Source organism: Oryctolagus cuniculus, chromosome 12 (assembly GCF_964237555.1).
Source record: "Oryctolagus cuniculus chromosome 12, mOryCun1.1, whole genome shotgun sequence".
NCBI classification, from domain to species: Eukaryota; Metazoa; Chordata; class Mammalia; order Lagomorpha; family Leporidae; genus Oryctolagus; species Oryctolagus cuniculus.
Window position 1 is genome coordinate 106,544,569 of NC_091443.1, and position 27,564 is coordinate 106,572,132.

General features: G+C 53.5%; 3 protein-coding genes across 26 annotated transcripts in view; 2 read left to right on the plus strand and 1 right to left on the minus strand.

The window, feature by feature from the left end:
- UBE2Q2 (ubiquitin conjugating enzyme E2 Q2) overlaps nucleotides 1-2,097 on the plus strand; it is a 68,889-nt gene extending 66,792 nt beyond the window's left edge. For 10 of the 11 annotated variants that reach the window (XR_011380383.1, XR_011380382.1, XM_070053254.1 and 7 more), the window contains one exon: nucleotides 582-2,097. Coding sequence is in view for 9 of the 11 variants with exons in the window: in XM_070053255.1 (XP_069909356.1) it covers nucleotides 582-687 (106 nt within the window). In the remaining 2 variants the exon portion in view is untranslated. 11 annotated transcript variants of the gene reach the window in all.
- Nucleotides 2,098-2,521: 424 nt separating this feature from the next.
- On the plus strand, nucleotides 2,522-18,759 carry FBXO22 (F-box protein 22). Its single transcript, XM_070054623.1, has 7 exons — nucleotides 2,522-2,751; nucleotides 2,982-3,120; nucleotides 6,467-6,554; nucleotides 7,649-7,744; nucleotides 11,494-11,658; nucleotides 15,576-15,741; nucleotides 17,730-18,759. Exons 1-7 carry the CDS (start codon nucleotides 2,600-2,602, stop codon nucleotides 18,145-18,147), a joined length of 1,224 nt encoding a protein of 407 aa, XP_069910724.1. The 5' UTR covers nucleotides 2,522-2,599; the 3' UTR covers nucleotides 18,148-18,759.
- Nucleotides 18,760-18,890: 131 nt separating this feature from the next.
- The window catches only part of NRG4 (neuregulin 4), a 155,584-nt gene continuing 146,910 nt past the window's right edge, over nucleotides 18,891-27,564 (minus strand). For 4 of the 14 annotated variants that reach the window (XM_070054624.1, XM_070054627.1, XM_070054628.1 and 1 more), the window contains 2 exons: nucleotides 25,837-25,886; nucleotides 18,891-23,916 (listed from right to left, as the gene is read on the minus strand). In XM_070054624.1, the coding sequence (XP_069910725.1) occupies nucleotides 23,788-23,916; nucleotides 25,837-25,886 (179 nt within the window). In that variant the 3' untranslated portion in view covers nucleotides 18,891-23,787. The remainder of the gene's footprint in view (nucleotides 23,917-25,836; nucleotides 25,887-27,564) is intronic. The other 10 variants (XR_011381085.1, XR_011381090.1, XR_011381089.1 and 7 more) reach the window with 10 other exon arrangements.

The window sequence follows — 27,564 nt, forward strand, 5'->3', positions numbered from 1 at the left end:
ATAAAACTTCACGTGGTTTAATGTGCTACACTGTAATCTTTTAGCTAGGAATGTCATTAATGTAGAGATCTTTTGTCAAGTACTCAAGTAAAATTTATGCATAGAAAATTACATTATGAAAAGAACATACTGAGTGCTATTATTAATCCAGGTGTAAAAGTTCCATTTTTCCAGCAGGTTTATAACACTAAAATTATGGGTAGAGACTGTAGCTAACCTTCATAGTGCCAGTTCTCCTTTTTGGTTTAAGAAGTAAAGTATTTTAGGCTGGTGCTGTGGCCCACTAGGCTAATCCTACGCCTGCAGCTCCGGCACCCTGGGTTCTAGTCCTGGTTGCTCCTCTTCCAGTCCAGCTCTCTGCCGTGCCCGGGAAGGCAGTGGAGGTGCTTGGGCCCTGCACCTGCGTGGGAGACCAGGAGGAAGCACCTGGCTCCTGGCTTCAGATCAGCGCAGTGCGTCGGCCGTAGTGGCCATTTGCGGGGTGAACCAACAGAAGGAAGACCTTTCTCTGTCTCTTTCACTGTCCTAACTCTGCCTGTCCAAAAAAAGTATTTTAACGTTGTGTTTCCATTCTGTTTCAGGCTGGTACACCCCTCCAAAGGAAGATGGCTAAATATGCTGACTGTCACATGTGTGGACCAACGTTGCTTTAAAGAAAATCTTTCCAACATGCAGACACAGCTTTGAGTGCCCCATAACAGCAGTACTGAAGACGTTAGCTAATAGATATTTTAGTGGATAATCTGTCAACTGACATCCAGTATAAGTTACAGCCTTCTCATTTTGCTCATTTTAGGTGTCCGGGACTGAGCAGAGGGGCCTTTCCTGTGTCTCTCCTGATGAAGACACATGCTGGCCACTCCTTATCTCTCTTTCTTAAAGTGAAACCTTTTAGGCATACAGGGCAGCACCAGGTTACTGAACAGTTGTGACTTTATGGTAACTTTCCTATTTTGAGCCCATGGGTTATGAGAATTTGCAGTATGTTGTTATATATAGAGCCAATAAAAGTTTAATCAATGTTCAGTATTGGTTTAGAAAATTTTAGGTCCTCTAAACCAGATACCTTTCTCAAGTCTAGAACCATTTTATGATACTGCCAAAATGACACGCGATCTAACTGTCAAAAAATTTTAATGGCTATGTGATAGGAACTGTTGTCTGAAGGTCTACTCTTACCTGTGTGGTGATGGACCTTTAAGGCAAAGAAAGCGAGGCTATGCCAGCTAAGGCTGTAGCTGGTCATCCCACTGGGCAGCAGCAGGCCTGCTGGGCTGAGTCTGCTTCCTGTTGGTTTCCTTATTTCTTATGAAGACAGCCACAGTACAGAGCTTGAAGCTATTTAGAATACTCTCACTTTACATTTCCATTTTATTAACGGGATGTTGCAATCATTTGTAAACTGATAAAAAACAATTGGGCATGGAGACAGGAGCAAAAGCTAGAGTTAAGTACAAAAAGATACCTAATTTGGAGTTTGCTGTAAGTCATAATGATGGCCTTCACATCAAAAACAAGAATTCTGCATAGATTAATTCTTTAAGACCCAACTCAAATCCGTGTACCCACCATTTTATTGACTTACCCAAATCAGTCATGTTTGGAAATGTTTTCTTATGTACCCAAGTTTGATTTAAAAGTAAATTCTAGTGACTAAGCACTTTTAAAAAAGAAACCCAAAAGCACATCTTTCGCATAAACCGGTTACAAAGTTCAGGTGTTTCTTAGGTGTTCGCTGAAGATTCGGTTTGTGACTTCGTTTACGTGCCCAGGAGGCCTGGCGATGGCGTGGTCTTCTCACTGTTGGGTCGAGGACAGATCAGATTTCCTGGCCCCGGAAGGGCCGGGTTGCCGGTAGCTCAGATCACAAGTGACGAGGCAGAGTTCTTTAAAGCATTAAAGTTCCTTATACCTAAGGCTAATCTTGAATACATTATTGAATTCTTTAATATCCGGATGGCTAGCAGAGGGACAGCTGCACATTTGGCATGCTTTGTTTTTCGGATTTTTATTTTTCATTGCAGATTTATTTGGCAATGTACAGTAAATCTTGTAAACTTGCATCAAGTTTATGAATAAAGAACCATTTAAGAATCACGAGTCGTCGTTCTCGGGTGAGCGCGCGCTCCAGGGGTAACTTCCGAGGGCCCGGGCGGAGCTGGCGCCCACGTCCCCGGGCCGGGCCCACCGCTAAGCCTGCGCCCGCGACCCGCGCCTCGCCTCGCCTCGCCAGGCGCCCGCTTCCCGCAGAGCCCGCGGGGCAGGTGCACCGCACGCCGCCTGAGGCGCCCACACCTCGGTCGAGTTTCTCAAAACAGTGTCCGTTCGAAAACTGGGCACCGGCGCTGGCAAGAGTAGCCCGCGCCGCCGGTTCCCGCATCCCAGAAGCCGGAGTGCACGCGCCGCGGCGGCGGCTCCCGAAGCCCGGCCACGGCCGCCCGCGCCTGCGCCGGAAGTCCGGACGCCGACGCCGCCGCACGGCGCCTGCGCACCAGCCGCGCCTGCGCACCAGCCCCGCCTCCTCGCTCGGCCGGAAGTGGCGCGCTGACCCGGCGGTCGCGCGTCGGGCGTCGCGGGCGCCTCAGAGCCGCCGGGAGAGATGGAGCCGGTGGGCGGCGGCGGCGGCGGCGGGTGTCGCCGCGGCTCCTCCTCTGCAGACCCGCGGAGCACCTTCGTGTTAAGTAACCTGGCGGAGGTGGTGGAGCGCGTGTTCACCTTCCTGCCCGCCAAGGCGCTGCTGCGGGTGGCCGGGTGAGGAGCGGGGCGGCGGGGGGCTGACCTCGGGACGAGCCGGGCGCGCGCCCCGGGCGTGGCGGGGTGGGCCGAGCCCCTCAGGACCCCGGGCGTCCGCAGCCCCCGCGAGGTGGGTGCCCCCGGGGCGGGGGGTCGCCTCGCGCCCGGTGCCGCCCGCCCGCCTGCCCCGGCCTCGCCTCGGCGCCCGCGGCCCGGTGCGAACGAAGCTTTGTGCGTCTGGCCCCCAGCGTGTGCCGCCTGTGGAGGGAGTGCGTGCGCCGAGTGCTGCGGACCCACCGCGGCGTGACCTGGATCTCGGCGGGCCCGGCCGAGGCCGGCCACCCGGAGGGGCACTGCCTGGTGCGCGCCTTGGCCCAGGAGCTCGAGGCAAGTACGGCGGGCTGCCCGGGGTTCGTCGGCCGGGGGCCGAGGTCGCGGCTGGCGCTCGGAGGGGCCCAGGTGCACGCGTGTCCCGCCCTAAGCCAGGTGCCGGGCTGAGGCCCTTCCCTCGCCGGGTTCCTGGGGAGCAGCCGGTGTCTGGGTCGGTGTCGCAGCCTGGAGAGCCGAAACCCCACTCGCAAACGGTCTGTACGCCTGTGCAGCTCTGGGCGCCGGCTTCGAGCGCGGGGGCGACACCCGGGGGGGCCGGGAGTCCCGGGTGGATGAGCTTCACCAGCCGCGCCTGGGGCGGAGTGCCTTCGGGTGGCGTGTCCGCCCGGGGGGCCGTGGGAGGGGTCCGCGCCTCCCACGCGGCGCGCGGTCTCGCGGGTGCCGTTGCCGGTGACGTAGCCAAGACCTCTTGCGCCGTTCCTAGTGTTTATGGCGAGCCCCGTGCAGCCCTGCTCCGGCTTCATTCACGGCTTTACCCTGTGCGTGCCCGCGCGCTCTCGCGTGGCCGGGTGCTCCGTGGGTTTGGAGCACTGCCTGCTTTCCTGGCGCAGTGTGTTCTGAACTCGCCGTGGGGGTTGCCTGCTCCCGCCCTGCGGTCCGCCGCTTCCCCAGGAAGCCCTGGTCCCCTCCGGGGAGAGGGATGTGGAGACCACGGTCCGGGTGTCCCGTGGCTGTGAGCGGAGCGAGGCAGCAAGTGTGTGTGTAGGCAGCCCTCGCTGCGCGCCGGATCCACGCGCGGTTCCGTTCTGGGCATCCTGCCCTGAGGCTGCGGGAACCCAGCCGCCCAGGCCCTGGTGAGAATCAGTGTGGCCAGAGCCTCCGGGCTCCCGCGTCTCTGGGTGACTTGTACCACCTAACTCGGTGAGCAGGTGCTGTTCTGTGTTGTTAAGGGAATAGTGACAGGGAGACACGACTTTGTAGTAGTGTTTTGAATATTTTCCAACTGACGTTGGTTGAACCTGTGGACACAGAACCTGCAGAAGAGAATGGCCGGCTGGACATGTGTGTGTTAGAGACATAATGGAGGGCTGGTGTGACACACTCGTGTGTGTGTGTGTGTGAGAGAGAGAGAGAGGGCTGGCTAGAGGTGCGTGCATGTGTGAGAGAGAGGGCTGGCTAGACGTGTGTTCGTGTGTGTGAGAGGGTGAGCACGTACCACTCTGGCTGTTCGTCTCAGGGTCAGGGACTCATGAGTTCACACAGGCACAGGTGAGTCAAGTCCAGCACGGGATCCCGGTTTTCTGTCTGCTCACCGTGGGCCTTCCCTTCGGACAGTGGGCATCGTGGTCTTGTCATTCCTGACATTGCAGGTAACGGCTCAGTGCCCCGCACACACCAGGCTGCTGTTGCCCCTTCCTCGTAACCCGTTTTCTGCTTCCTGCGTTTGGGCCCATGAGACTCAGACCCTAGGAGCTGGCCCGTACCCAGGCAGGTTTGCAGAAAATGTTCTTCTCTGGTGCCTTGGCCCAGATCCTGGTGTTTCTGTTTGTCATTGCAGAAATTCAAAATGCAAACAAAGACTTTTCCACGGAAGTGTTCTTTGGAGCATCATTTATTTAAGAGAAATTGAGAGAAACCTGAAGTCATTAAATGATGAATGTAGACACATTAATGTCAAATGTTGATGTGAAAAACGCAGATTATGAAGTGATATTTCGGCCGGCGCCGCGGCTCACTAGGCTAATCCTCCGCCTAGCAGCGCTGGCACACCAGGTTCTAGTCCCGGTCGGGGCGCCGGATTCTGTCCCGGTTGCCCCTCTTCCAGGCCAGCTCTCTGCTGTGGCCAGGGAGTGCAGTGGAGGATGGCCTAGGTGCTTGGGCCCTGCACCCCATGGGAGACCAGGAAAAGCACCTGGCTCCTGGCTCCTGCCATCGGATCAGCGCGGTGCGCTGGCCGCAGTGCGGCGGCCATTGGAGGGTGAACCAACGGCAAAGGAAGACCTTTCTCTCTGTCTCTCTCTCTCACTGTCCACTCTGCCTGTCAAAAAATTAAAAAAAAAAAAGTGATATTTAGTATGATCTGAACTGTTTAAAACAAAGAAACGTAAAAGCAACCAACCCAGCTGTTACCAGATGTTTTCTCTGGGGCTAAAATTCTGTGGTGGTTTTAAATACTTGCACAGATTCGGTGTGGTGGTGGTGGTGGTTTGGATTTTTGCCACAGCAGGCTGAGCGGTGTGTGCCGTGTAGTGGTTTCCGCCAGACTTCGCTGGGCCGCACAGCCTGGTGTTCTCAGGCCTCAGGCTGCTGTCTCCATGAGGATTCAGTAAGGAAAACAAGATGATGGGAGGCAGCTCACCTGAGAGGGTGTTAAATGCCCCTCTGACGTCCTACCAGAAAGTCTTTTACAACCTTGTACTTTGAGGTAAACTGGTGAGACAGCGTCATGGAAGCCTGTCCAGCTCCCGCGTGCTGTTGGTGCAGTGTTTTCCAGATCGTCTAGGGGCATGCTGCTAGGGGCAGCTACCTGAGTAAGCTGCAGGAGCAGGAATGCTTAAAAAGCTAGTGCAGCTCTTCCCGAGAGCTTGCTGTTGGTAGCCTTGATCATGGAGTGAGGTCCGGGCTGCCTTCCACTGTGCCTCGGAGACACGGCGCTGAGGGCTGGCGTTGCCACTGCTTCTGGGGAGACGGCAGGCGATTGCGGCCAGCTGGTGTCAGCAAAGAGCCCGGGGAGGCCTGGGACTGCTGATCTCTGGAAGAGCAGGGCCTCAGAGCCCTCGTGGCTTTGCGAGGCTCCGCCTGGGTCGCGGCCTCGGAAATTCTCCCCTCTGCTCTGTGCACAGGCAGCCGGGCCAGGGCTCGCCTCTGGTCAGCCCCCGTCACGGGCGAGCGGTCCCAGTGCTGCCAGCACGGCTTCAGTTGCAGACTGTGTGAGAACTCGATGAGCTCTAAGTGTTGGGAGCTGTGGGGAGTGAGGCTCTCGCGGTCGGTTGTGTGGAGGAGGTGGCCCTGGAGCTGCCTCCCGAGGGAAGTGACGGGGCCAGGCACAGGGGCGTGTGGCTGGTGGCTGGCTCAGGCCTCTGGAGGAGACCCGCTGGGCCGGTGAGACGCGAGAGCAGCCTGATGCGGCCTGGGAGTCGGGTCCGCCCCAGGACGCCTGTTGAAAGAAAGCAGTGGCGTCTCCTGCTGTAATGGGAAGCTTTTGTCCTGAGAGCTTGGGTTGTCACCGCGAAAAGAACTTCTGGAGGGCTGGGGTGATTTGACTTGAAGCTGTAACTAGCACCCAGTGAGTGAGCTGTGCACGCAGGAGCGTGGAGGTGTGGGCGGGGCCAGCAGCAACCCGGGTCGGGAGCCGGGCGTGTTCCGAGGGAGCGGTGTCCAAGCCTGGTTGTTTGCTTTGCAGAATGTCCGGATCTTACCACAGACGGTTCTCTACATGGCCGACTCGGAGACTTTCATTCGTCTTGAAGAGTGTCGTGGCCATAAGAGAGGCAAGTATCCAGGAAGAACTTTGTTCTCTTCCCTTTTCCGTTTCCTTGTGTATCTTCTGTGTGGGGTTACTTTCTGGGGCTCTGGGGCTGACGGGTAGTACGCTTACATACACAAGGGGGCTCCAGAAAGTCATGAAAAAAATTAAAACGCACGCTGGGGCAGGTGTTCAGCCCAGTGGTGAAGTCACTTGCATCCCCCAGCAAGTGCCTGGGCTCTCGGCACTCCTGGCCCAGCCTCCCTGAGCGGCAGTGGTGGTGGCTTTGGTAACTGAGTGCCTGTTAGCCCTGTGAGAAATCTGTTGAGTCCCGGGCTCCTGGCTTCAGCCTTAGAGCTTCTGGCAGTTTTAGGTATTTGGGAGGTGAACCAGCGGAAGAGCGTAACTCCCTCTGTCTCAGATTAAGTATATATAGAGAAAACTACAGTTGACAGTCAAGTATACGTTTTGCTTGATACACATTTTCCATGAACTTTTTGAAGACCTCTCGAGTGTCTGAAGCTTTTTTCCCTTCAGACTGATTTCTGAACCTTCTAGAACAATGGAAACCTTTAGAAGTGTGTGTTTCGCACCATGAGATTTTAATCCTCGGGGCACTTATTTTTAGGATCTAAGGAGCGTCTGTGACTTTACCTACTTCTATTGTGTTGGATCATGGGGTCCATTTACCAGCATTCTCTACAGAGCTTGTGCGCTTGGGTACAGAGCAGATGTCTCCAAGTGTGCACTCCGAGGCCCCAGGTTGGACACTGCTGGTGGCTCATGGGCCGACGGCGCGTGCAGTCAGCCGCTGTGAGGCCGCAGCCAGCAGAACAGGAAGACAGCAGCGCGTCGGAAATTCAGCTGCAGCGTGTGGCCAGAGCAGTGTCATCAGGGCAGAGCAGAAAGCGAGCAAAGGAGAGCGGCTCGGGCCAAGAATTTAAAATGTAAAGCGGGATCAAGGTGGGGGATTCATTTGTTATAATCTAAGCTTTTGGACTTTCTTAGAAAGTGTGCCGGTATCAGATGACTTCTGGGTTTCCGGTATTTACCTTTTTCCCGCTGTCAGTCTTGACCCTGAATGAATGAATGGTGACCGGTTTTGCTTCTGTATTACAGCGAGGAAGAGAACGAGTATGGAGACCGCACTTGCCCTGGAGAAGCTGTTCCCCAAGCAGTGCCAGGTGCTTGGGATCGTGACCCCAGGAATCATCGGTGAGCGCTTGAGTCACTTGTGTTTTCTATCCCGCATTGCCGTGGGCTCCCACACAGAAGTGAACTTTTTACAGTTCGCCACCGCTTTTGTATTCCTGGTCATTCAGGATACAGGGAGAGTAGTCCTATTTGCTGTCACATTGTGTGTGGCTTAACGTTAAGTGATTGTGGTTGGTGTTTTAGATCTGTAGGCTGCTTGTATCAGCCAAATATAATGCACGTCTGCCTCAGCCGCTCACGATGGGGGAGGGACCTCATTCGGTCCCTCTTCAGTCCTAGACAGGCGTCGTGGGCATCTGAGGAGTTCTCGGGCCGCGAGTCCTGTTTCTGGTGGGTGAGGGTGAGGTGGAGTCCGGAGCTAACCCGGGTCTGACTAGGAAGCTTCTGTTCCTCTGGGTACCGCCGTCTGGAGTTTACCACGCGTGACTGCTGCTGGGAGTTTCTGTTGGCTGTTGCTGTTTGGTCGTTGCCGCTTTCCATAGTTGTGGCACAGCGGGTCAAGCTGCAGCCTGTGATGCTGGCATCCCATAGCCATATTGGAGCACCAGTTCAAGTCCTGGCTGCTCTGCCTCTGATCCAGCTCCCTGTTAACACATCTGAGAAGGCAGCCGAGGGTGGCCCAAGCGCTTGGTCCCCTGCTGCCCACATGGGAGACCTGGACGGAGCTGTCACAGCCGTTGGGTGAATGAACCAGTAGATGGAGGATCTCTTTCTTTCTCTCTATCTTTCTGTCACTCTGCCTTTCAAGTAAGTAAGACAAATTTAAAGAAAAACAATGAGAGCAGAGATAGTGTTCTTTGTTCCAGCTCTCTGGTGCTGCTCAGTGTTTTTTAATCTTCACTGGAAGTTTTTATCTGAATTGCAGCGTCTTGCACAGTGAGGCACAGGGATTCCAGGTGTTTGCGGTGAGGGAGGGTCAGCACGTGGGGGGTAGGGTCCCTTCCACTGCGCTAGCTTATTCTACCACGTGCTGCGTTTCTCACTGGGCTGGAAAAGTGGTAGCACTGCCCATGCTTTTCCTTTGGATTCTGACTTGCCCTGCCTGAGTTACCCAGTCGTTACCGTCGCTGGTCGCTAAGGTGCTCACGTGGACTCACCCCTGCATTGCTGGCATTGCTGGGTCTCCCCCTTGTACCCACTGTGACTTCCCCACAATATGGCCCAGTTTCTCCTTTGTGCCATTCTTCTGGGGTCAGAGCTGGGTGACGTCCTTCTGCTCCCGGTGACCCCAGTGTGGGGTCGTGGGTGTCTGCCTGAGCCTGCCTTTGCCCTTGGCCGCAGGCCGAGGTAGCTCCGACTTCGCAGCCCTCTGTCAGTTCTCAGGATCTCCGTGTCGGGGGAAGCACTTCCCAACCCCGGAGTTAGACCTTGCCTCTGCCTGGCTCCCCGCACCGCCCTTCTTGTTTCCGGTTCCCTGTCTTCCTTAGGCCACAGTATGGTAGTTACTTTAGAAAACAGGTTGGAAAGTGTCATACTCAAGAAAAGCTGGTCATTTTTGTAGATGTGTGTGAGGTGCATTCATTCTGAGAGGAGGAACGTGGTGGGGGCAAGAGGCGCGGAGTCACCACACAGACCCCGGGAGGCGGGTGAAAGCAGGCCAGAGGCGAGCAGCCCGCAGACTTATTTCAGGTGCTACAGCTGCTTATATAGCCGAGGCAGCCAATCCGGTCAAGGGGCGGTCTGTGCCCTAACCAGTCACGCCTGTTGCCAGGCAGTCTTGATTTTGGCAGACTTCAGTGAGATGCACAATCTTTTTTTTTTTTTCTTTTTTAAGATTTGTTTACTAGAAAAGCAGAGTGAGAGAGAGATTCTGTCTACTAGTTCACTCCACGAATGGCCACGGTGGCTAGGCCTGGGCCAGGCTGAAGCCAGGAGCCTGGACTCCATTTGGGTCTCCAGTGTGGGTGGCACAGTCCCTGAGCTGTATTCTGTGACTTAAGTACACCATGATTTGCTTTCCACTCTCTTTTGATGGCCATTTGTGTCGGTTCCGGTTGCTGGCTGTGATGAAGGGGCTGTTGGAAGGATTTTTGTGTACGTCTTTTTGTGGAGACGGATTAATTCTTAGGCAGTTACCAAGAAGTGGAATTGCTGGCCTTGAGTTTGGTACATAGTTAACTTTAAAAGAAGCCGCCAAGCAGTACTGCACGTGTGTGCCCTTTTGTATTCAAGTAATGGTGTGTGAGGGCTCCTGGGCTCTGCGCCCCCCCTGGCACTTAGCCCCCTGGAGTGAAGAGGCTTCCTGGGGGAGTTCATTTGGAGTGACTTGTGTTGAATGCCTCAGCAGGCGTTTATTGGTTATTTGCGTGGCTCTTTGGGAAGTATTCCAAGTCTTTTTCTGATGTGTTACTCAGTTGTTTATCTCTTGTTTTTAAAATGATTTATTTATTTATTTGAAAGTCGGAGGGGCAGAGAGAGAGAGAGGTTTTCCATCCATTGGTTTACTCCCCAATTGGCAGCAACGGCCAGAGCTGTGCCTATCTGAAGCCAGGAGCCAGGAGCTTCTTCCAGATTTCCCACGCGGGTGAAGGGGCCCAAGGACTTGGGCCATCTTCTGCTTTCCCAGGCCCCAGCAGAGAGCTGGATCGGAAGTGGAGCAGCCGGGACTAGAACCGGTGCCCATATGGGATGCTGGTGCTTCAGGCCCGGGTGTTAACCTGCTGCGCTACAGCGCCAGCCTCAGTTGTGTAGCTTTTAATCTGAACACCAGTGTAGGATATTGAAGTTTTTTCTTTTTATTTTCTTTTAGGAATTTTGTGATAAAAGTACTCGTTTGTGTGGGGCTGGCACCGTGGCTCACTTGGTTAATCCTCCGCCTGCAGCGCCGGCATCCCATATGGGTGCCAGGTTCGAGTTCTGGTTGCCCCTCTTCCAGTCCAGCTCTCTGCTGTGGCCCGGGAGGGCAGTGGAGGATGGCCCAAGTGCTAGGGCCCTGCACCCCATGGGAGACCTGGACCTGGCTCCTGGCTTCGGATCGGCGCAGTGCGCTGGCCGTAGTAGCCATTTTGGGGGGGTGAACCAACGGAAGGAAGACCTTTCTCTCTGTCTCTCACTATCTGTAACTCTACCTGTCAAGTAAATTAGGAAAAAAAAAAAAGTGCTCGTGTGTGGACTGGCGTGTGACACAGTCCATACCGGAGTGCCAGGTCGTGCTGCTCTGCGTTAGATCCGGCTTCCTGCTGATGCGCCGGGAAGACAGCAGAAGATGGCCTACGTATCGGTGCTCCTCCCCCACGGCGAGACCCGGATAAAGCTCTGGGTTCCTCGCTTCGGCCTGGTTCAGCTCTGGCTGCTCTGGCCGTCTGGGGAATGAACTAGCAGATGGAAGATCTCTTCAGCCCTCCTCCTTCCGCTATCACCCTGCCTTTCAAATCCATAAAACAAATCTTGACAGAATGTACTCATTGTACATATGCTTTAATTTTCACACATTTTTAGAGTCAAGTTTTAAAAGTGGAGTTGCTGTGAAAGCGCATTTGCTGCTCCTCCAACTTTTTACCTGAAGACCGTGAGCCTGTGGGAGAGATAACAGGGTGACCGGGCAATACGGTCCACACTGTGCCCTTGGTCTCGGCCGGGGGAAGGACACTGACCGCCTTCGTTTTTTCCTCGAACCACCTGAACCTGCCGTGGAGCCTGCAGCGGGGGCAGGGCGGGAGCACTGCTGGGCGAGTGGTGGCCGCTGCGGGTCCCCGGGACCGGTCATTTGCACTGTTTCCTGTTCACAGAACTGTTAACTTCTTTCCTAGTGACTCCCATGGGATCGGGGAGCAATCGGCCTCTGGAAATAGAAATCGGAGAGTCTGGTTTTGCTCTGTTGTTCCCTCAGATTGAAGGAATAAAAATACAGCCCTTTCACTTTATGAAGGATCCGAAGAGCCCAACACTAGAGAGACATCAGCTTACTGAAGCAGGTGAGTCGCTCTGATCAGGAAAGCTCGTTTCGTGGATCCATCTGTTCTGCCCTCACTTCTGGCTGACCAGTGGGTGTGGGCGTGAGAGGGTCTGGGGCGAGCAGGTGTCGCGGGGCAGTGGGCGGTGTCCCTGGTGACCCCTTCAGAGGCTGCCCCATGACCTTGCGTGTGTCCTGGTGTGGGGACAGTTACCAAGGCACTGCACTGTGTGCCGGACGCAGGCTGCACACTGTTCTTTTACGTTTTTATTTGTTTGAGAAGCAGAGGAAGACAGAGCTCTTCTGTCTGCTGGCTCACTCCCCAAGTGCCCACAGTGGCCAGGCCTGGGCCTGGGCCTGGGCCTGGGCCTGGGCCTGGGCCAGGGCCTGGGCCAGGTTGGAGCTGGCAGTTGGAAGCTCCATGTGGGTCTCCCCTGTGGGCGGCAGGAACCCAGTCACTCGAGGCATTGCTGCTGCCTGCCGGGGCCTGGAGTCAGGAGGAGAGCTGGGACTCAGGCCAGCCGCTGCGTGTGGGCTGAGTGTCACCAGTGCTCCTGAAACCGGGGCGCCCGACGCTGCCCGTCTCAGTTACTCTGCTGTGGTGCACGGCGCTGCCAGGTGCGCCTCCTTCCGGAACGGCACTGGTGTCGGCTCCACAGGAGCAGGTCCTCTGCGGGTGCGGCTGTTGGAGTCGGGTGCCGGCCTTCTGGGGAGGTCAGGGGGCGCCTTCACTGATGGGCTCGGGCAACCGTGCCTGCGGAGTGGTGGGTCTGATGCTCAGAAGTGGAGGCAGGGCACAGTGGCTGAGAGCTCCTGGCGCAGAGCCGGGCCGTCTGTGTGGAAGGGTCGAAGCCGTTGGAGGCCTTGTAGGAAGCCCGCTGGCGGCCTGGCGCCGATTCCAGGGAGATTGCAGCGGCCCATGTAGTACAAGGAGGGAGAGGGGTTGGGTTGGCAGGGCATGGCTGCTTGGTGGGCTCGCCATTCTGCTAGGTCCAGGTCTCGATGGTTAGGACGGAGCTGGTTAGCAGCACCGCACACTGTGTCCGGGACACTCCTGGAGGCTATGAAAGATGTGTGATCCTGTGGGCGCCCGGGGGGAGGGAGCGCGGCCCGGGTGTTGCAGCAGGGGAAGGAGGCTGAGGCTTCACAGAGCGGTGGGCTTTGGAGCCCTCAGGCTGCAGAGCCCCCGCGTGGCCGGTGTGAGGAGCCGCAGACACGGCCACTCTGCCCGGGTGTGGAGGGCAGTCCGCACGTGGCATGGGGGCAGCGAGGCTGGGCCTGGGCACCTGGACTTCACCTCTTGGACGGTGAGTGAGAGGGTGACTCCAAGCATGCGGCCTGTGGCCTGGGTCTGCCAGAAGTGGGCAGACCAGGTGGGAAAATGCACGTGGCCTGCAGTCGGCCTGGCAGGCCACGAGAAACGACGGAAGTGGAGGAGATGGGGCCCGGGGCGTGGAGGTGTGCGGACGGCAGGAGTGGGGCCCTGGGACAGGAGAGGCAGCGGGGAAAACCGGCCCCGTAGGGACCTCCTGTGCCTTCTCATGACGTGTTTTTGCTGCAGATTGCCTGGCAAGCCGTGCTGTCGTTTTTGTCCCGAGAGGTGATGTGGTGCCCCCGGGCAGTGCTCCCCACTCTGCCTCGAGGTGGTCCTGAATCCTGCTGTTCACGAACCCTCCCGAGGTCTGCCAGCACCCGGGATTCACTGATTTCGATCAGACTCCGAAGAAATGCGGAGGGGCAAAGTTCCAGAGTCACTTGGCAAAGTCATGGAGACTGTCCAGGGGCAGGGAAGAGGGGGAGGTGTGGACAGCTTTCCCGGTTGCCCAGAACTTGCACAGGCCCCACTGACAGGAACGATGTTAAAGGAAGGGCGTTGGTGACACAGGGCGGGGACGGGTCAGCCGCGGGGCTTCACAGTAGCGGGGAGACGAGGCCACGTGGAGTGGAAGTCTGGGGTTTCTAGGAGTTTCAGTTTGGAATTCCGGAATCAGTTTATTCGTAAACCCTGAGAGCTGCTGACCCAGCACATCGGGCCCTGGGTGAGCTTTACCCGTGACCTGGAGGGACCCCAGTGTCTGCGGGAAGATTGGCTCCGTCCTGGTGTGGAGTGCAGTGGCGTGGTTCCCAGGCCTCTCAGTGTGAGTGCAGACAGACTGTGGGTTGTTCCTTTGTTTTTTACCTGCTGGGCAAACAGCCTTGGCCAAGGTGGGAGAGAGTGAATCTGGTTTTCAGGGTGTGTGTGGGGGGGGGGGTGAATGAAAACATGCAGATCAGGGACGTGCAGGTGAGCAGACGGGGACGGAGACCTAGAAGTCTGGGTTTCTAAGCCCACCCCCGAGAGGAGGTGGGGCCTTCAGCACTGCTGTCTGGGCCAGGCTGCTCCTCTCCGGCCCCTCGGGCCTCCTGCACCTGTGAAAGTCAGTTCTGCAAGGGGAAAGCAGATCCTGCCGGAATGTGCTGGCCAGTCTGTCTGTAGCCCACTCCAGGTCTGGGGTGACTGTCCCCGCGTCAGGTGGTCCCAAAGCAGCGATTCCCGTGCGGAGAACCAGAACTGACCGGAGGGTTCCCAGGACGGTGCTGCACGCCGTGTTTGCTTGCGGGCGCCTGTGTTTTGGGGTACCTTCACCTTAGGCCTGTCAAGGTGGAAGTCATGTGGCTGAGTTAAATGCAGACAGGTGTGTGGTTAGGTGTTTTCGTGTTTCTCCCATCCCGAAACTGTGTTGGTAATGCAGGCTGAGTTCAAAATGGTGGTCTGTGGACAAGGTGGACAAAGTGCCCACCATCGGGCGAGCCTGCGGGCAGGGGACAGCCCATGAATGCCACCTTATTCTGCAGTCTCGGGAGACGCTGCCGCCCCCTAGTGGCAGCAGCTTTTACTCCACGTGCCACACAGTCAGCACCTTCTTGGCGGGGGTGCAGGAAGCCTGCATTCAGGGGTGTCACCGTTACCTGAGGCTGCTGGCACGGAGTTCTGCACTCTGCTGGTTCACACGTTGGCGGGCGGGCGGGGGGGGGGAGTTCCACACACTGCTGGTTCACACTTTGGCAGTTGGGGGGCGGGTGCTGTGGTGCGGCAGGTTAAGTTGTTGTCAGTAGAGTCCCAGCTCCTGGCTAACGTGCACCCTTGGAGGCAGCAGCCGCTGGCTCAAGTACTTGGGCCCTTGCCACGCCCATGGGAGACGTGCATTGAGTTCAGGGCTGCTAGCTTCAGCCTAGCCCAGCCCTGGCTTCTGCAGGCTTGGGGGAGTGAAACAGGAGAGGAGAGATTGCTGTCACGCTGCCTTTGAAATAAAAAACAAATGAAAGCAACCAGATATTTATTCTGTCACAGTTTGGGAGGCCACAGGTCCAAAACCAGGTAGTGCCGCCCTCCCCCTGCAGGCTCTGGGGAGACTCCGTGGGCTCTTCTTGCTCCCATGGCTGTGTCACTCCAGGTTCTGCTGTGGCGCCCACAGTGTCTCTTGCTGCCTGGGTGTCTCCTGTGTGTGTCTCTGGAGTGAGAGACACTTGTCACTGGAGGTAGGACTACCTGGGTAGCTCACACCAGCTCAGCCCGAGATCTCCAGTTAAATCCGCAAAGATGCGTTTCCAGAATCGGGTCACGTCCTTGGGTTCCAGTACTGGTGTGGTTGTAGCTTGTGGGGCCTCTCTCTGTAAAGCAGCCTGCCCTTCTGTTGTGGGCAGCCAGCACACACACACCTGGTGCACCACGGGCAGCTGCCACGTGCACGGCCACTCCCGCCTCTGGGTGGATGGTGACTGTATTGTATTATGATTTATAATATTATATATCATATCCAAATTGAAAACCTGATAGCTTCAGCACTGAGTTACACTGAACTAGGTCTGCAAGCGTTAATAATAATGGTTCACTCTGTGGGTTGTATAGAAGAGTTCCTGTCTCAAGGCTGTCTTTAACTGTGGGTTTTTTCTCTGCAGGTCTCTTGGATAACCCGGAGCTCCGAGTGGTCCTTGTCTTTGGCTACAACTGCTGTAAGGTGGGGGCCAGTGCTTACCTGCAGCGAGTAGTCAGCACCTTCAGTGACATGAACATCATCCTGGCTGGAGGCCAGGTGGACCACCTGGCATCACTGACTGCTGAAAAGTAGGTCTGGTAGCTGCGATTCCACGTGTAGATGCTTTCGTTACTTTGGATTTTAAATTGTTGAATTTTCATTTTTATTGGGGGGGGTATCAGTTTATTTTCCCAAATGCTTGCAACAGCCAGGGCTGAGCCAGGCTGAAGCCAGGAGCCAGGAACTCAATTTGGGTCTCCCACGTCGGGGGCAGGGTCCCAGTCACCTGAGGTGCCTCCCAGGTCCACGTTAGCCAAGCTGGGACTTGAACCCAGACACTCTGAATCAGAGATGCAGGCATCCCCAGTGCATAACTGCTGTGCCAAACACCCAGCCCTACTTTGTGTTTTGTAAGAACCTGCATAAGCAAGCAAGCAGTAGACACAGGCTGAGGGGTCCATTCAGCACTGCTGTGCTCCCAGGTGGAGGTGGGTTTATGGGTGTTGTCCTCTGAGAACTTCTTGGCTGGACTCAGAGCTCTCCTTAGATTCTCAGTGTCGCCTGCTGGTCTTTCCAGGGACAGCGCTAGTCCCGTGTGTGACCTCTGTCACTTCTCTTGTTGGAGCCTCAGAGCTTTAGAAGCGTCTTTGTGGTCACAGCAGCACCCTGTGGGCTCACTGTATTGGAGATTAAGCTCAAAAATTTTCCATCTTTGATTTTTGTTACTAAGGTGTTTGCTTTCAAAGATAAACATAGTTTGTTTTCTATTGTGGAAGGTGTTACTTCTTTATGTTAAAATAACATTTATTTGAAAGGTTGCTGGTTGGCCCATCTGCTTGGGGGCATTTGGGAAATGTATGAAATCCACGCACATAAGAGGCCTTCGAAAAGTTCACAGAAATGTTTATTACGAAAACTGTGTGCATGGATTTCCAAAGGGTTTTGCACCAGAATAGGACCCTTGCCTATCACAGAGGACTTGAGACACAGCCTGGCCCTCCCTAAGCTGGTGTTCGGCCCTCTGACTCTTCATTTCTTGCTAATGATTTGTGCCTGTTTTCTAGATTCACGTGTTGGTGAACAAGGTAGAAATGTAATGTGCTTCGTTGTTTCTCCTCCACTACAGTGTGTGTGTGTGTGTGTGTGTGTGTGTGTGTGTGTATATTTATATATATATATATATTTTTTTTTTACAAATAATCTTTAAAAAGATTTTATCCTTTCAAAAGCATTTATTTGGGAGGGAGAGATCTTCGTCCCCTGGTTTACTCCTCAGGTGGCTGGGCCAGGCCCAAGCCAGGAGCTGCTTTTCCCTGGCCATTAGTAGGGAGCAGTCAGGACTCAAATCGGCGTCCATGTGGGATGCTGGCGGTGCAGGCAGCAGCTTTACCTGCTGTGCCACAGTGCCGGCCCCATGATGTCTCTTTTAAAAAAGGCAAACACAAGCCAAAAGATAGCTTGAGGAGTTTTAAAAATCAGATTAAGCCAGAGCCGGTGCTGTGGTTATAGCAGCTGGGGCACTGGCATTCACACATGGGCACCAGTTCAAGTCCTGGCTGCTCCTGGCTGTTGCAGGCAGCAGCCTAACCCACTGCCCCATGGGGCAGCCCATGACTGCATCTCTGACAAACCTCTTTCAGAATCTGACAGCTGACGTGGCGGGGTGGGGGAGATACTAGTGTTGTAGATAATACCTAAATGCTGCATTAGGCTTTCTCTAAGTCCCTTGTTATCCACTGGGATTGGTCCCAGGACCCTTGGCCAATTGTCAACTCCTCCAGGCTCAGGGCACTCGCATAGTGGTTGTGTGCACTTTAAATCCTGGCCCAATGCCTTACTGTCCATAATACAAGGTAACACTGTGCGTCCTGTCCAGGGAATGAGGGCAGTAAAGGGCTGTGCATGGTCAGCACGTTGTCCAGCCTCACCCGACGTGGAACCTGTGGGCGTGGGTGCCGACTGCACCGTGTCCTTTCTGGCCCAGCACAGGCTTCCGAGAGCTTTGTGGGTTTCTCACTGTGCCCCGGGCCACGGCACAAGCTCTCTTGTACTTGAACGCTGCTGCTTCATTCCACAGGAGCCCCCTGGGAGTCGACGCGGCTGGCGTGGTGGGGCTGTCCCTCAGCGGGGCCCGCATCCAGAGTGCCACCGTGCTCCTCAGCGAGGACGTCACCGACGAGAAGGCGGCCGAGGCCGCCATGCAGCGCCTCAAGGCAGCCAGCATCCCCCAGCACAACACGGTGGGCTTCATGTTTGCCTGCGTGGGCCGCGGCTTCCAGCACTACGGGGCCAAGGGCAACGTGGAGGCCGACGCGTTCAGAAAGCTCTTTCCTGGCATTCCCTTGTTCGGCTTCTTCGGAAACGGGGAGATCGGCTGTGACCGCATCGTCACGGGCAACTTCATCCTGCGCAAGTGCACCGAGGTGAAGGGCGAGGACCTGTTCCACAGCTACACCACTGTGATGGCGCTCATCCACCTGGGCTCGCCCAAGTGATGCTCCGCTGTGGGGTCCTGCTGTCCCCACAGCCTGCTCTGCAGCTCGGTGTTGTGACTGAGGTCGTCAGACCACACGGGGCAGGTTCTGATCCCGCAGGGGAAGCACTCGGGTCGGGGCGCAGCAGCACTGGGACACGTTTGCGTGAGGCACAGGTGAGGAGGGCCGTCCCGCCCAGCTCAGGTAGCTGCCGTGGGACGGGGAGGGGACTGGGCAGTGCGTTAGAGAGTCAGAACATTCCACCACTACCTCTGTTGTGAGATGGTCTTTTGGCAGAATCATGAAGCCTTTTTTTTCTCCCTTAAAGGAGAAAAATAGACGAGTGGCTTGCTTGAGAGTGCTTCCCTCTGCTTCTCAGTTCTACCAATTATTTCAGAAGCTGCAGTTCTATTACTGATTTTTTACTTAATGATAATAATTAAAGAGCTATTTTTGTTTGGGGCTCTAAAGTTGCTCAGATGAACTGCCAAGACTAATCAGTATTTTATTATAAGTAAGACAGAGATTGCAAGAGAAAATATTTTTTTTATGAATTCTTTGTAGAGAATTGGCCAGCCAGGACCCCATCATCTCACTTGGGTCTGACACCAATAAAGCATACCTTGGAACCTCCTCAGGCAGTGCTGTGTACCTCCTTGCTTTGGGTGGGTGAAGTAAACTCATCTTCTGCAGTAAAAGCCTACAGTCGTGGGTGTTGATCACTCCTCACTGTCCTGTTCCCAGTAGAATGATCACAAGTTTGATTTCTTAAATTTTTATTTTTATTTATTTGAAAGATCTAAAGATAGAGGAGAGAGGTTTCCATCTGCAAGTTCATTCCCCAAATGGTTCCAGCGACCAAGGCTGGGTCAGGCGCTTCCTCTGGGTCTCCCATGTGGGTGCGGGGGCCGGACCGCTGGAGGATGAGATGTCGGCGCTGCAGGCTGCGGCTTAACCCACTGCCCCACAGCGCCCGTTCTCTGCCTTTCGCACAGTGGTGGGCCCTCCCAGAACACAGCGCATTTCCTGGGCTCCCTGGGGGTGGGACTGGGTCCTGGACGGAGGAAAGCAAGGGAGTGGATGGGTGGCCTGCTTTTTTGCCCCTTTCTGCATCCTGTCACTTGGAGTGTGGACCTGGTAGTGAGCCACCTCGGGCCATGCAGAGCAGTCCCTGTCCCCGGAGGAGGAGGGCCCCGGAAGGATCCCAGGCCTGTGCGGCTTCTCTGGACGGCGTTAGAGGACAGGAGTCGTCATCTGTCTTGTCATGCTGCTCTTTGGATTCTAGGTCTCGCCTGCAGGGTAGCCTCCTGCTGGCGTATTCTCTGTAGCACAGTGTGTGCAGCACTGCTGCTGTGGCCCAGGGAAACCCTGCAAGATAGGTCAAGTCAGAGTTCACTGCTGTTAGGTCACTTTCCTCCCAATTTTTACCACACATATATGTGTGTGTGTATGTGTGTTTAAAAGCTTAGCATTCCTTTATGATTATTCTAAATATCAATTCCGAGGAAAGTCCAAAACAGTTTGCGTGCAGAATGTTCACCTGTGGTTGTAGTCATCATTGGGCAATGGCATGGCATGCATTATCCAGTAGCTAGCACCCCAAAATCAAACATAGGGCAAAGGTTTTGAAAACTGTTCTTGTCCCTGATATTAACCAGAGTTGGCTGAGCAGTGGAGAAAAAGGGATTTTTAAAGCTGAAAATATGAACAAGTACTTCTGGAAACAGTTATGAAACGTTCAGTTGCTGCTCCCAGAGTTTGACATTGCGCTGGGTCTACTTTCGCAGCCATGCTAGGAGCTGGCCGTCTGGCTGCAGACTCAAGTGCTGGCTGGGAGGGCCCAGCGCTGGCCCAGTGAAGCAGCCACCGCACGCACTTGTGAGACTCAGAAAAGGATCATGTGGACAGCTCAGGGGAGTGGCGGCTGCTCAGCCCAGACAGCACAGCTTTCCTCCATACACTGTCGAAGCATGATGACTCCTGGGCCCATAGTTGCCTTTGCAAAAGGCAGCATCAAGGAGACAACTCTGTTTTCAGTCCCTTGACCCAAGCGTGAAAGCTTTTACTGACAACAGAAATCTAAGGAAGAGGAAACAGCAGAGCACTTCAGAGAGCTCTTGGAAAATGCAACTAGAAGTAGTTTATTCTGGTGCAAAAAAACTGCTTGTCTAGTTTTCTCATAGCTTGCATTTTCCATGAATCCTTTGAAGAGAAGACCCCATAACACCCTGCAGCGCAATGGGGTGACAGGTGGGGGAGGTCTCATAGGTTGGTTCCTGGAACAGTTTTCTCGGTTTTCCTGTATCATCTCAGCGTAGGAGCCCAGAGTACAAAGACTGGCTGCTGGCGTACGCTGCAGAGAGAGCAAAATGAACACGCCAAGGATCGTGATGGGAATAAGCTTTTGGAAACCTGAGAATGTTCTGTGCAATCTGCAGGTATTTTCAAGACAAAACAAATGTACTTTTGTCATTTTATACCCACCCAGCTTGGCCCATTAGCACTGCCATAAATTCAGATGTAATGGAAACAGACGATTCCCAATCCTTGTGATGGGAAATCATAAGATTTTAGATGACGGATTTGATTTTCAGTTAGGATTTTCATTAAGCCAATTCATTCTAACAACACTGTCAGCGATAACATCCTTGTTAATGAACAGGATTAGTGACCGTTCCATGTGAGTAGCGTGTTACCAGGCAGTTATCTTACGATCAGAAGGGGACAAGGGCCAGGCACCTGCAAGGCAGTTCCCTTGGGTGAAGACGACAGAGACCTGGCATCAGCAGAGGGCACAGTGGCACCGGGAGTCGATGAAGCACTTTCCCTGCAGGTCTTGCACGGGATCCTCAGTGACTGTCCTCACCTTGCAGCCAACGCGGGGGCAGCACGCTCATTCAGGAGGAGCTGAAAAGATTCATTCGTGGTATTTAAGTGTCAGTGGCCAGGCTGAGAATTTCAAGGCCGCTGTTTTGTTATTTCCAGTTCTGACTGAGCAAACTCAGTCCCCATCTCCGTCCTTTGTAAACAGAGCTGCAGGTCAGGAGTCGGGCAGAGATGGCCCGAGTGACATCAGCAAGATGGTGGACTGGACACAGGAAGCTTCCGGCTCGCCTTCACCAGAGACACGGGACACAGGGAGCAGCAGCCGTCGGAGGTGGCTCCAGTGGTCAGGATGCAGGAACACCAGGTGTGGCCACCCAGGGAAGGCCGAGTTGAGAACAGACATCACAGCATGAGGACCGCCTGGGTGCTGCGCCTGCTCTCTAGTGCAGTCTTACTGTTGAAGCTGCAGAAACCTGAGCCTGCAGGAAGCTGAGGAGACCTTGTTTGCACAGTGTGCAGCCTGTGTTTTCTGATTTCTTGTGGGTACCTACAGGAAGTGTGGGCTGCTTGTGAAAGCTACATGGATCCACAGTTGGGCTAAGACATCACAGGTGAAGTTATAAATCAGACCAACCAAAGCCCAAAGGAGCAGCTAGGGTGAGACTCTGGGAAGCCAGGACATGGAAAAGCAGCCATATACTCGTACATGGGGGACTCAATGCTGCATGCCTTCCCAGGGGAGACAGCTGCTCAGAAAAGAGCTTAGACCTTCAGCTTTCACCCTGGTTGGCTTCCTAAGCTCAAAGAAGTCACTGGCCTGGCACAGAGCCAATCTACAAACACTGGGACAGTGCCTGGCATGCTGGATGAGAATGCACTCCAGGGGCCAACATTGTGGCCTAGCAGGTTAAGCTACCGCCTGTGATGCCAGCACCCCACATGGGCACTGGTTCAAGTCCTGGATTCTTCACTTCAATGCAGCTCCCCACTAATGTGCCTGGGTCTGCCACCCAGGTGGGAGGCTTGAACCGGCCTAGCCCAGCCCTGACCATTGTGACGGGTGAGTGAACCAGCAGTTGGAAGATCTCTTACTGTCTCTCCCTCTTTAACACTTCCTTGCAAATTAAATAAATAGGCCTTAAAATTTTTTTTCAGTAGAACATGAGATACAAGGAATAGTGCAAAACTCTTAGGATATAGTTAACTTCTGTAATAAAAGGAAAATGTATAAATCTGTTGAAATTAAACATTACATGCTTACACAAGGAAGGAATGAGAAGGGAAATTAGAAGAATGGTGTGTACCAAAAACATTGCTGAAGGCAAAATTTAGCTATAAATGCTCACATTAAAAAACAGATCAACAAACTAGCCTGCAACTTACAGAATGAGAAGATGAATAAACCAAGCCCAAAAGCTAGTGGAAAGAAGGAAATAATAAAGATTACAACATACAGAACAACAACAACAAAAAAAAACAGTAAAGGAAAGCAAATTGGTTAAGATGATGAAAAATCCTATATCCAGAGAGACTTAAGAAAAGGTTTAAGTTAGTAAGAGATGAAAATGGTAACAATGCTGCTGATACTACAAAAACGAAGTATAGACAACAGTATGAACAACTGGACAGCCTGTATGGAATGCGTTCCCCACCAAGGCTGACCCACACAGAAACAGATCTGAGTAGATCTGCAGGCACAAAGGTAGCTCCTGGACCTGTAATCAGAAATCGCCACAAGGAAAAGCCCTGGACCCGAGGGCTTCAGTCATGAAGTGTACCAGATGAAGAAGAAACACCAGTTCTCCAACTTTCTAAAAACTGGAAGACAAAGGACGCTGCCCGGTTCATTCTGTGTCCAGCATTACCCTGATACCAGAGCCAGGCATGGAAATGCCAGCAAAACCCCAGCTGCAGGGAACTGCTTTCTGTTTTCAGTTACCTGTGATCTGAAAGTATTAAATGGAAACATCCCAGAAATGGTGTTCTGGGTAGTGGGGTGAAATCTTGTGGCGCTCTCTCAGGAGGTGAGTCACCCCTTTCCACCATTTCCGGGCTGCATCTACCACGTGTACCCCACCTACTTGCTGGCCACTGGCCTGCTAGCTGCTCCAGTGTTGCAGTGCTTCTATACAGAGAACCTTCGTTAGCAACGGCCCTGGGCGCAGGAGGAGTGACCTGGGGCCTTTTACCACAGTGTGGGCAGCACTGTTGTAAATCCCCCAGTGGGCCTGTAAACCTCAGAGTGTGACGCCATGGCTTCAAGCATCCACTAGGGGGCTTGGAATAGATCTCCAGTAGATGAGATGAGAGGGCTTATGTGAAATTCCTCAATAAAATACTAGCAAAGGGAACCCACAGCATACAGGGAGTGCACACACATCCACGTGGGACCGATGCGAGGGTGAACCCTGAACCTGAAAGCCCGTCAGTACACACACCTCGTTAACGGAGTGAATCTCACAGTCGCCTCACTGAAGTAAAAACCTGTGACAAAACTCAGTGCCCTTTTGTGACTGAAAACACTCAGTGAACTAGGAATGGAAGGAAACTACCTCAATATAAAAGCCAAAAACCAGAGTCCCACAGCCAGCACTTACCCTCAGTGGTGACACAGGGATCCCCCAAGATCAGAAGCAAGAGATAGATGCCCATTTTCAGCTCTGACATGGCACTGGGAGTTGCAGCTATCCTAGCTGGAGAAGGTGAAACGGTCTTACAAGTAGAAAGTTTGGGAAATTACAAACATGCATGCGTGCGCACCACACACTGTTAGGGCTGATACATGCATTCAGTGAGATACAAAGTCAACACAGACATTAGCTGTGTTTCTATACACTAGTGAATGAGCAACCTGAAAAGGCAATCATGAGAATTCCATTTGCAGTAGAATAAAAAGTGAAAACACTTAGGAATTGACTTAACCACGAGGTGAGAAGCTTGTACAATGAACACCACAAAACAGTTCTGAAAGAAAACAGACAGATGACCCATGTTGATGGGTTGGAAACAATATTGTTAAGATGTCAGCATTACCCAAAGCAATCAATCAACATAATCCCTATAAAAATCTCAGTGCTTTTTTTTCCCCCAGAAGTAGATATCCCCAGCATCCACATGGAACTGCAGGGGATTCCCAGATAGCAAAGTCAGTCTTGAACAAGCGAGCACTTAGTACCACGCAGCAGGAAGCAGGCGTTACGATTCTGACACTGATGAGATGCCTCAGAAAGGGTGTGGGAAAGATGGAATTGAAAGATAACTGAAAGGGCACACCGTTTTCTCCTGCTGTGCGTTTCCCATGACTTACTGAAGACTCCGCTTACAGCCCGAGAATAAACCGTGTCAGGCAGTCCGATGACGTGGACAAACCCGTCCAGAGTGTCCAGTGAGGAAGAGTGAAGGTGGAGGCTGACCTGCCACCTCACCCAAGATGAACTCAAAAGGCATCAAAGACCCACATGTAAGTGCTGAAACTAGAAAGCTCTTAGGGAACAAGGAGGAACTTCCCGGATTTCTTGGAGTTGACCCCAAATTCACAGACAACAACAAAAAGTAGATACACTGGACTTCTGTAGCATTTTAAAAGTTTGTGCTTGCAAGGATACTATCAACAGGGAAAAAAGGCAGTCCCCAGAATGGGAGGAAATAGTTGGGATGTGTGTATTTGGTAAAGATTTAATGTCCAGGGGCTTGTGCCTTGGCGCAGTGGGTTAAAACCCTGGCCTGCAGTGCTGGCATCCCATATGGGTGCCGGTTGGAGTCCCAGCTGCTCCTCTTCCAAACCAGCACCCTGCTATGGCCTGGGAAAGCAGAAGATGGCCCCAGTCCTTGGGCGCCTGCACCCGCCGTGGGAGGCCCGGAAGCAGCTCCCGGCTCCTGGCTCCTGGCTTTGGATCGGCCCAGCTCTGGCCATTGTGCTCATTTGGGAGTGAACCAGTGGATGGAAGACCTCTCTCTTTAGCTCTACCTCTCTTTGTGACTCTTTCAAGTAAATAAAAATAAATCTTAAAAGTAAGATTCAATGTCCAGAGTACATACAGAACTAAAACAAAGACTCCTGTCTGAAAAATGGCAAGGGTCCTGAACACACAAGTCTCTAAAGGAGACATGCTGATGTCCACCCTCATGAAGCAGAGGGGACTTGGAACTCAGAATCAGAGCGAGGCACCGCTTGACTTGCATTCACATGGCTGTTACAGGGAGAGCAGGATGGGATGCATGCTGGCACGGCTACGGAGAGACCGTGGCACTGTGCACTCCCTGGGGGCAGGTGCCGTAGGAAATGGCGATCTTTTTTTTTTTTCTCTATTTTTATTTTATTTTATTTTTTAATTTTTTTTTTTTTTTTGACAGGCAGAGTGGAGAGTGAGAGAGAGAGACAGAGAGAAAGGTCTTCCTTTGCCGTTGGTTCACCCTCCAATGGCCGCCGCACTGCAGCCGGCGCACCGTGCTGATCCGATGGCAGGAGCCAGGAGCCAGGTGCTTCTCCTGGTCTCCCATGGGGTGCAGGGCCCAAGCACTTGGGCCATCCTCCACTGCACTCCCTGGCCACAGCAGAGAGTTGGCCTGGAAGAGGGGCAACCAGGACAGAATCTGGCGCCCTAACCGGGACTAGAACCCGGTGTGCCGGCACCGCTAGGCGGAGGATTAGCCTAGTGAGCCGCGGCGCCCGCGAGGAAATGGCGATCTTTATAGCAGGTTCATGGTTACCGCTTGATCCAGCGGTCCTGCAGAAGGGTACACATGCAAAACAAGGCCTGTTCCTGATGGCAGCAGCATGCTAGCTCGCTGGGGAAAAGCACGCCATGCCACTGTGGCTTCCACACAGTACCCGCGTCATCCCGTTACAGGTACCACAGAGCAACGGGCGCTACAGATGCTCACCTTGCTGCCAGCAGCCCAGGTCTGTGGCGTGATCGCCTCTGCGGAGTCTCCTTTAGGGGAGGAAGGAGTGCGTGTTCAGTCTCATTACCTTATGGTGCTTCCTATTCTGCTGTGAAATAAAAGCAATGGTTTGGCTGACATTTACTTAGTGTTCTCCATGACCTATGGAAAATGAGGAACTGAGAGGTTTTCTCCTTCTCAGTGTTTCTCACGCGCACACCTACTTGTCTCACGTATACGTACCCAACCTTCTGTCTGTGGGATGAGAAGTGAGGAGAGCCAGTTTCTCGCCCCTGCCCCGAGTGCTCACTGAGGGGTCACTTGGTGTAAGCTGCCCACCCCGCCTTCCCTCACTGCTGCCTGATGCCCCTGAGATTCTGAAATGAGGTAGGGGAGCTGGAGTGTGCTGGAGCCACACTAACTGCAACTGCAGGTGGTAGCAAGCCACAAGAAAATCTTAAAGAAATGCAAGGACTGAGAAAGCCTGCAGCTAAGTGGAGCATTCACTGTAGCAACAGAAGCTGCTGCTGTAGCCAGCGTGGGCTGTCAGCTGTATCTGTAGACTCAACATGCAGTGAGGAAACATGGATCTCAGAGCCGTACTCACCAGGTTCACGTCCTCGCTCTGCAACCTTGCAGATGTACGATCTCCATCTCAACCCTGCTAGGCCGCTGCTCCGTGTAGAGAAAACATGACACCTGCCTCACACAGCCTCTAAGATGTGGACGGGCTGAAGTACATAAAGCACAGTGCCTGGGCGTGTGACGGGGTTAGGTCATTTGGAGAGTGATACTGGAGAGTGAGGCATTGGGGCATTTGTGGATTGTGGGTGATGTGTAACAATGTGAATGTACACTAGGACTTGAGGCTGTAGATTCCCTCAAGAAGCACGGTAAGGAGGTTTGGGAGGTTTGCATTGCAGGGCCCACAAGAAAGCGATGTGACAAACCCTTCAAGGCCGCTGAGCGAGGTCTGTGGTAGCAGCAGGATGCTCTTGGTGGTCCTAGTAAGCTTTATGATAGAACAAACTTAATGTGATAGACATGAGTGAACAGTGTGCAGGCCCCTCTCTAATCAGCCCTCATGTGAGCCTTCAACTTGATTTTCACCACACAGATGGTGTCACCTGTGGGAAAAGGCATTGCCTTTGCTTTCCTTCTGTTACTGCTTTGGGTTACTGAGGTTGTCTGACTTACAAAGACATCTGCTTGGCTGAGTGGAACCCAATACTCACCTTAGCCACTTTTTAGCTATTCTTCCCTACGTTAAAAAAACAGCAATTTCATACTTAAGTTTGAAAACACTTTGTCAAGTTTTGGTCAGCAGCATTCAGTTTGGTTCACCTACAGTGAGATGTACTGGAGGCTTTCAAGAGGCTTTTGGAGAAATGGCATCAAAGGATGTGCATTGCAAATGCCCTAAACAGCACTCTGGCCTCAGAATCAGCCCTTAAGGCATTCAGATCTGGCTAAAAACCCCATGAGAGTTTCACAGGCATGGAAAGCAAAGACACTGTAGCAAAACAAACAAAAAAATGACCTAAATGAAAGATCTCTGTGAGTGAGATCCCAGCGAAAAGAGCAGCCATCCAAGAAGGAGGTACCTTTCTCTGAAGGGAGGAGAGAACTTCCACTCTGACTCTGGCCTTGTCTAAATAAGATTGGAATTGGTGAACTCAAGAGGCTTCCACAGCCTTGGCAGCTCATGACAAGAGCCTAGGGTGATTG

What these genes read in the sequence shown, in the direction of transcription:
- FBXO22 (XM_070054623.1), top strand. Translation starts at nt 2,600, where the DNA reads ATGGAGCCGGTGGGCGGCGGCGGCGGCGGCGGGTGTCGCCGCGGCTCC. An exon ending in CGTGACCCCAGGAATCATCG is followed by an intron (nt 7,745 to 11,493) that starts GTGAGCGCTTGA and finishes CTTCTTTCCTAG; the next exon opens with TGACTCCCATGGGATCGGGG. An exon ending in GCATCACTGACTGCTGAAAA is followed by an intron (nt 15,742 to 17,729) that starts GTAGGTCTGGTA and finishes TTCATTCCACAG; the next exon opens with GAGCCCCCTGGGAGTCGACG.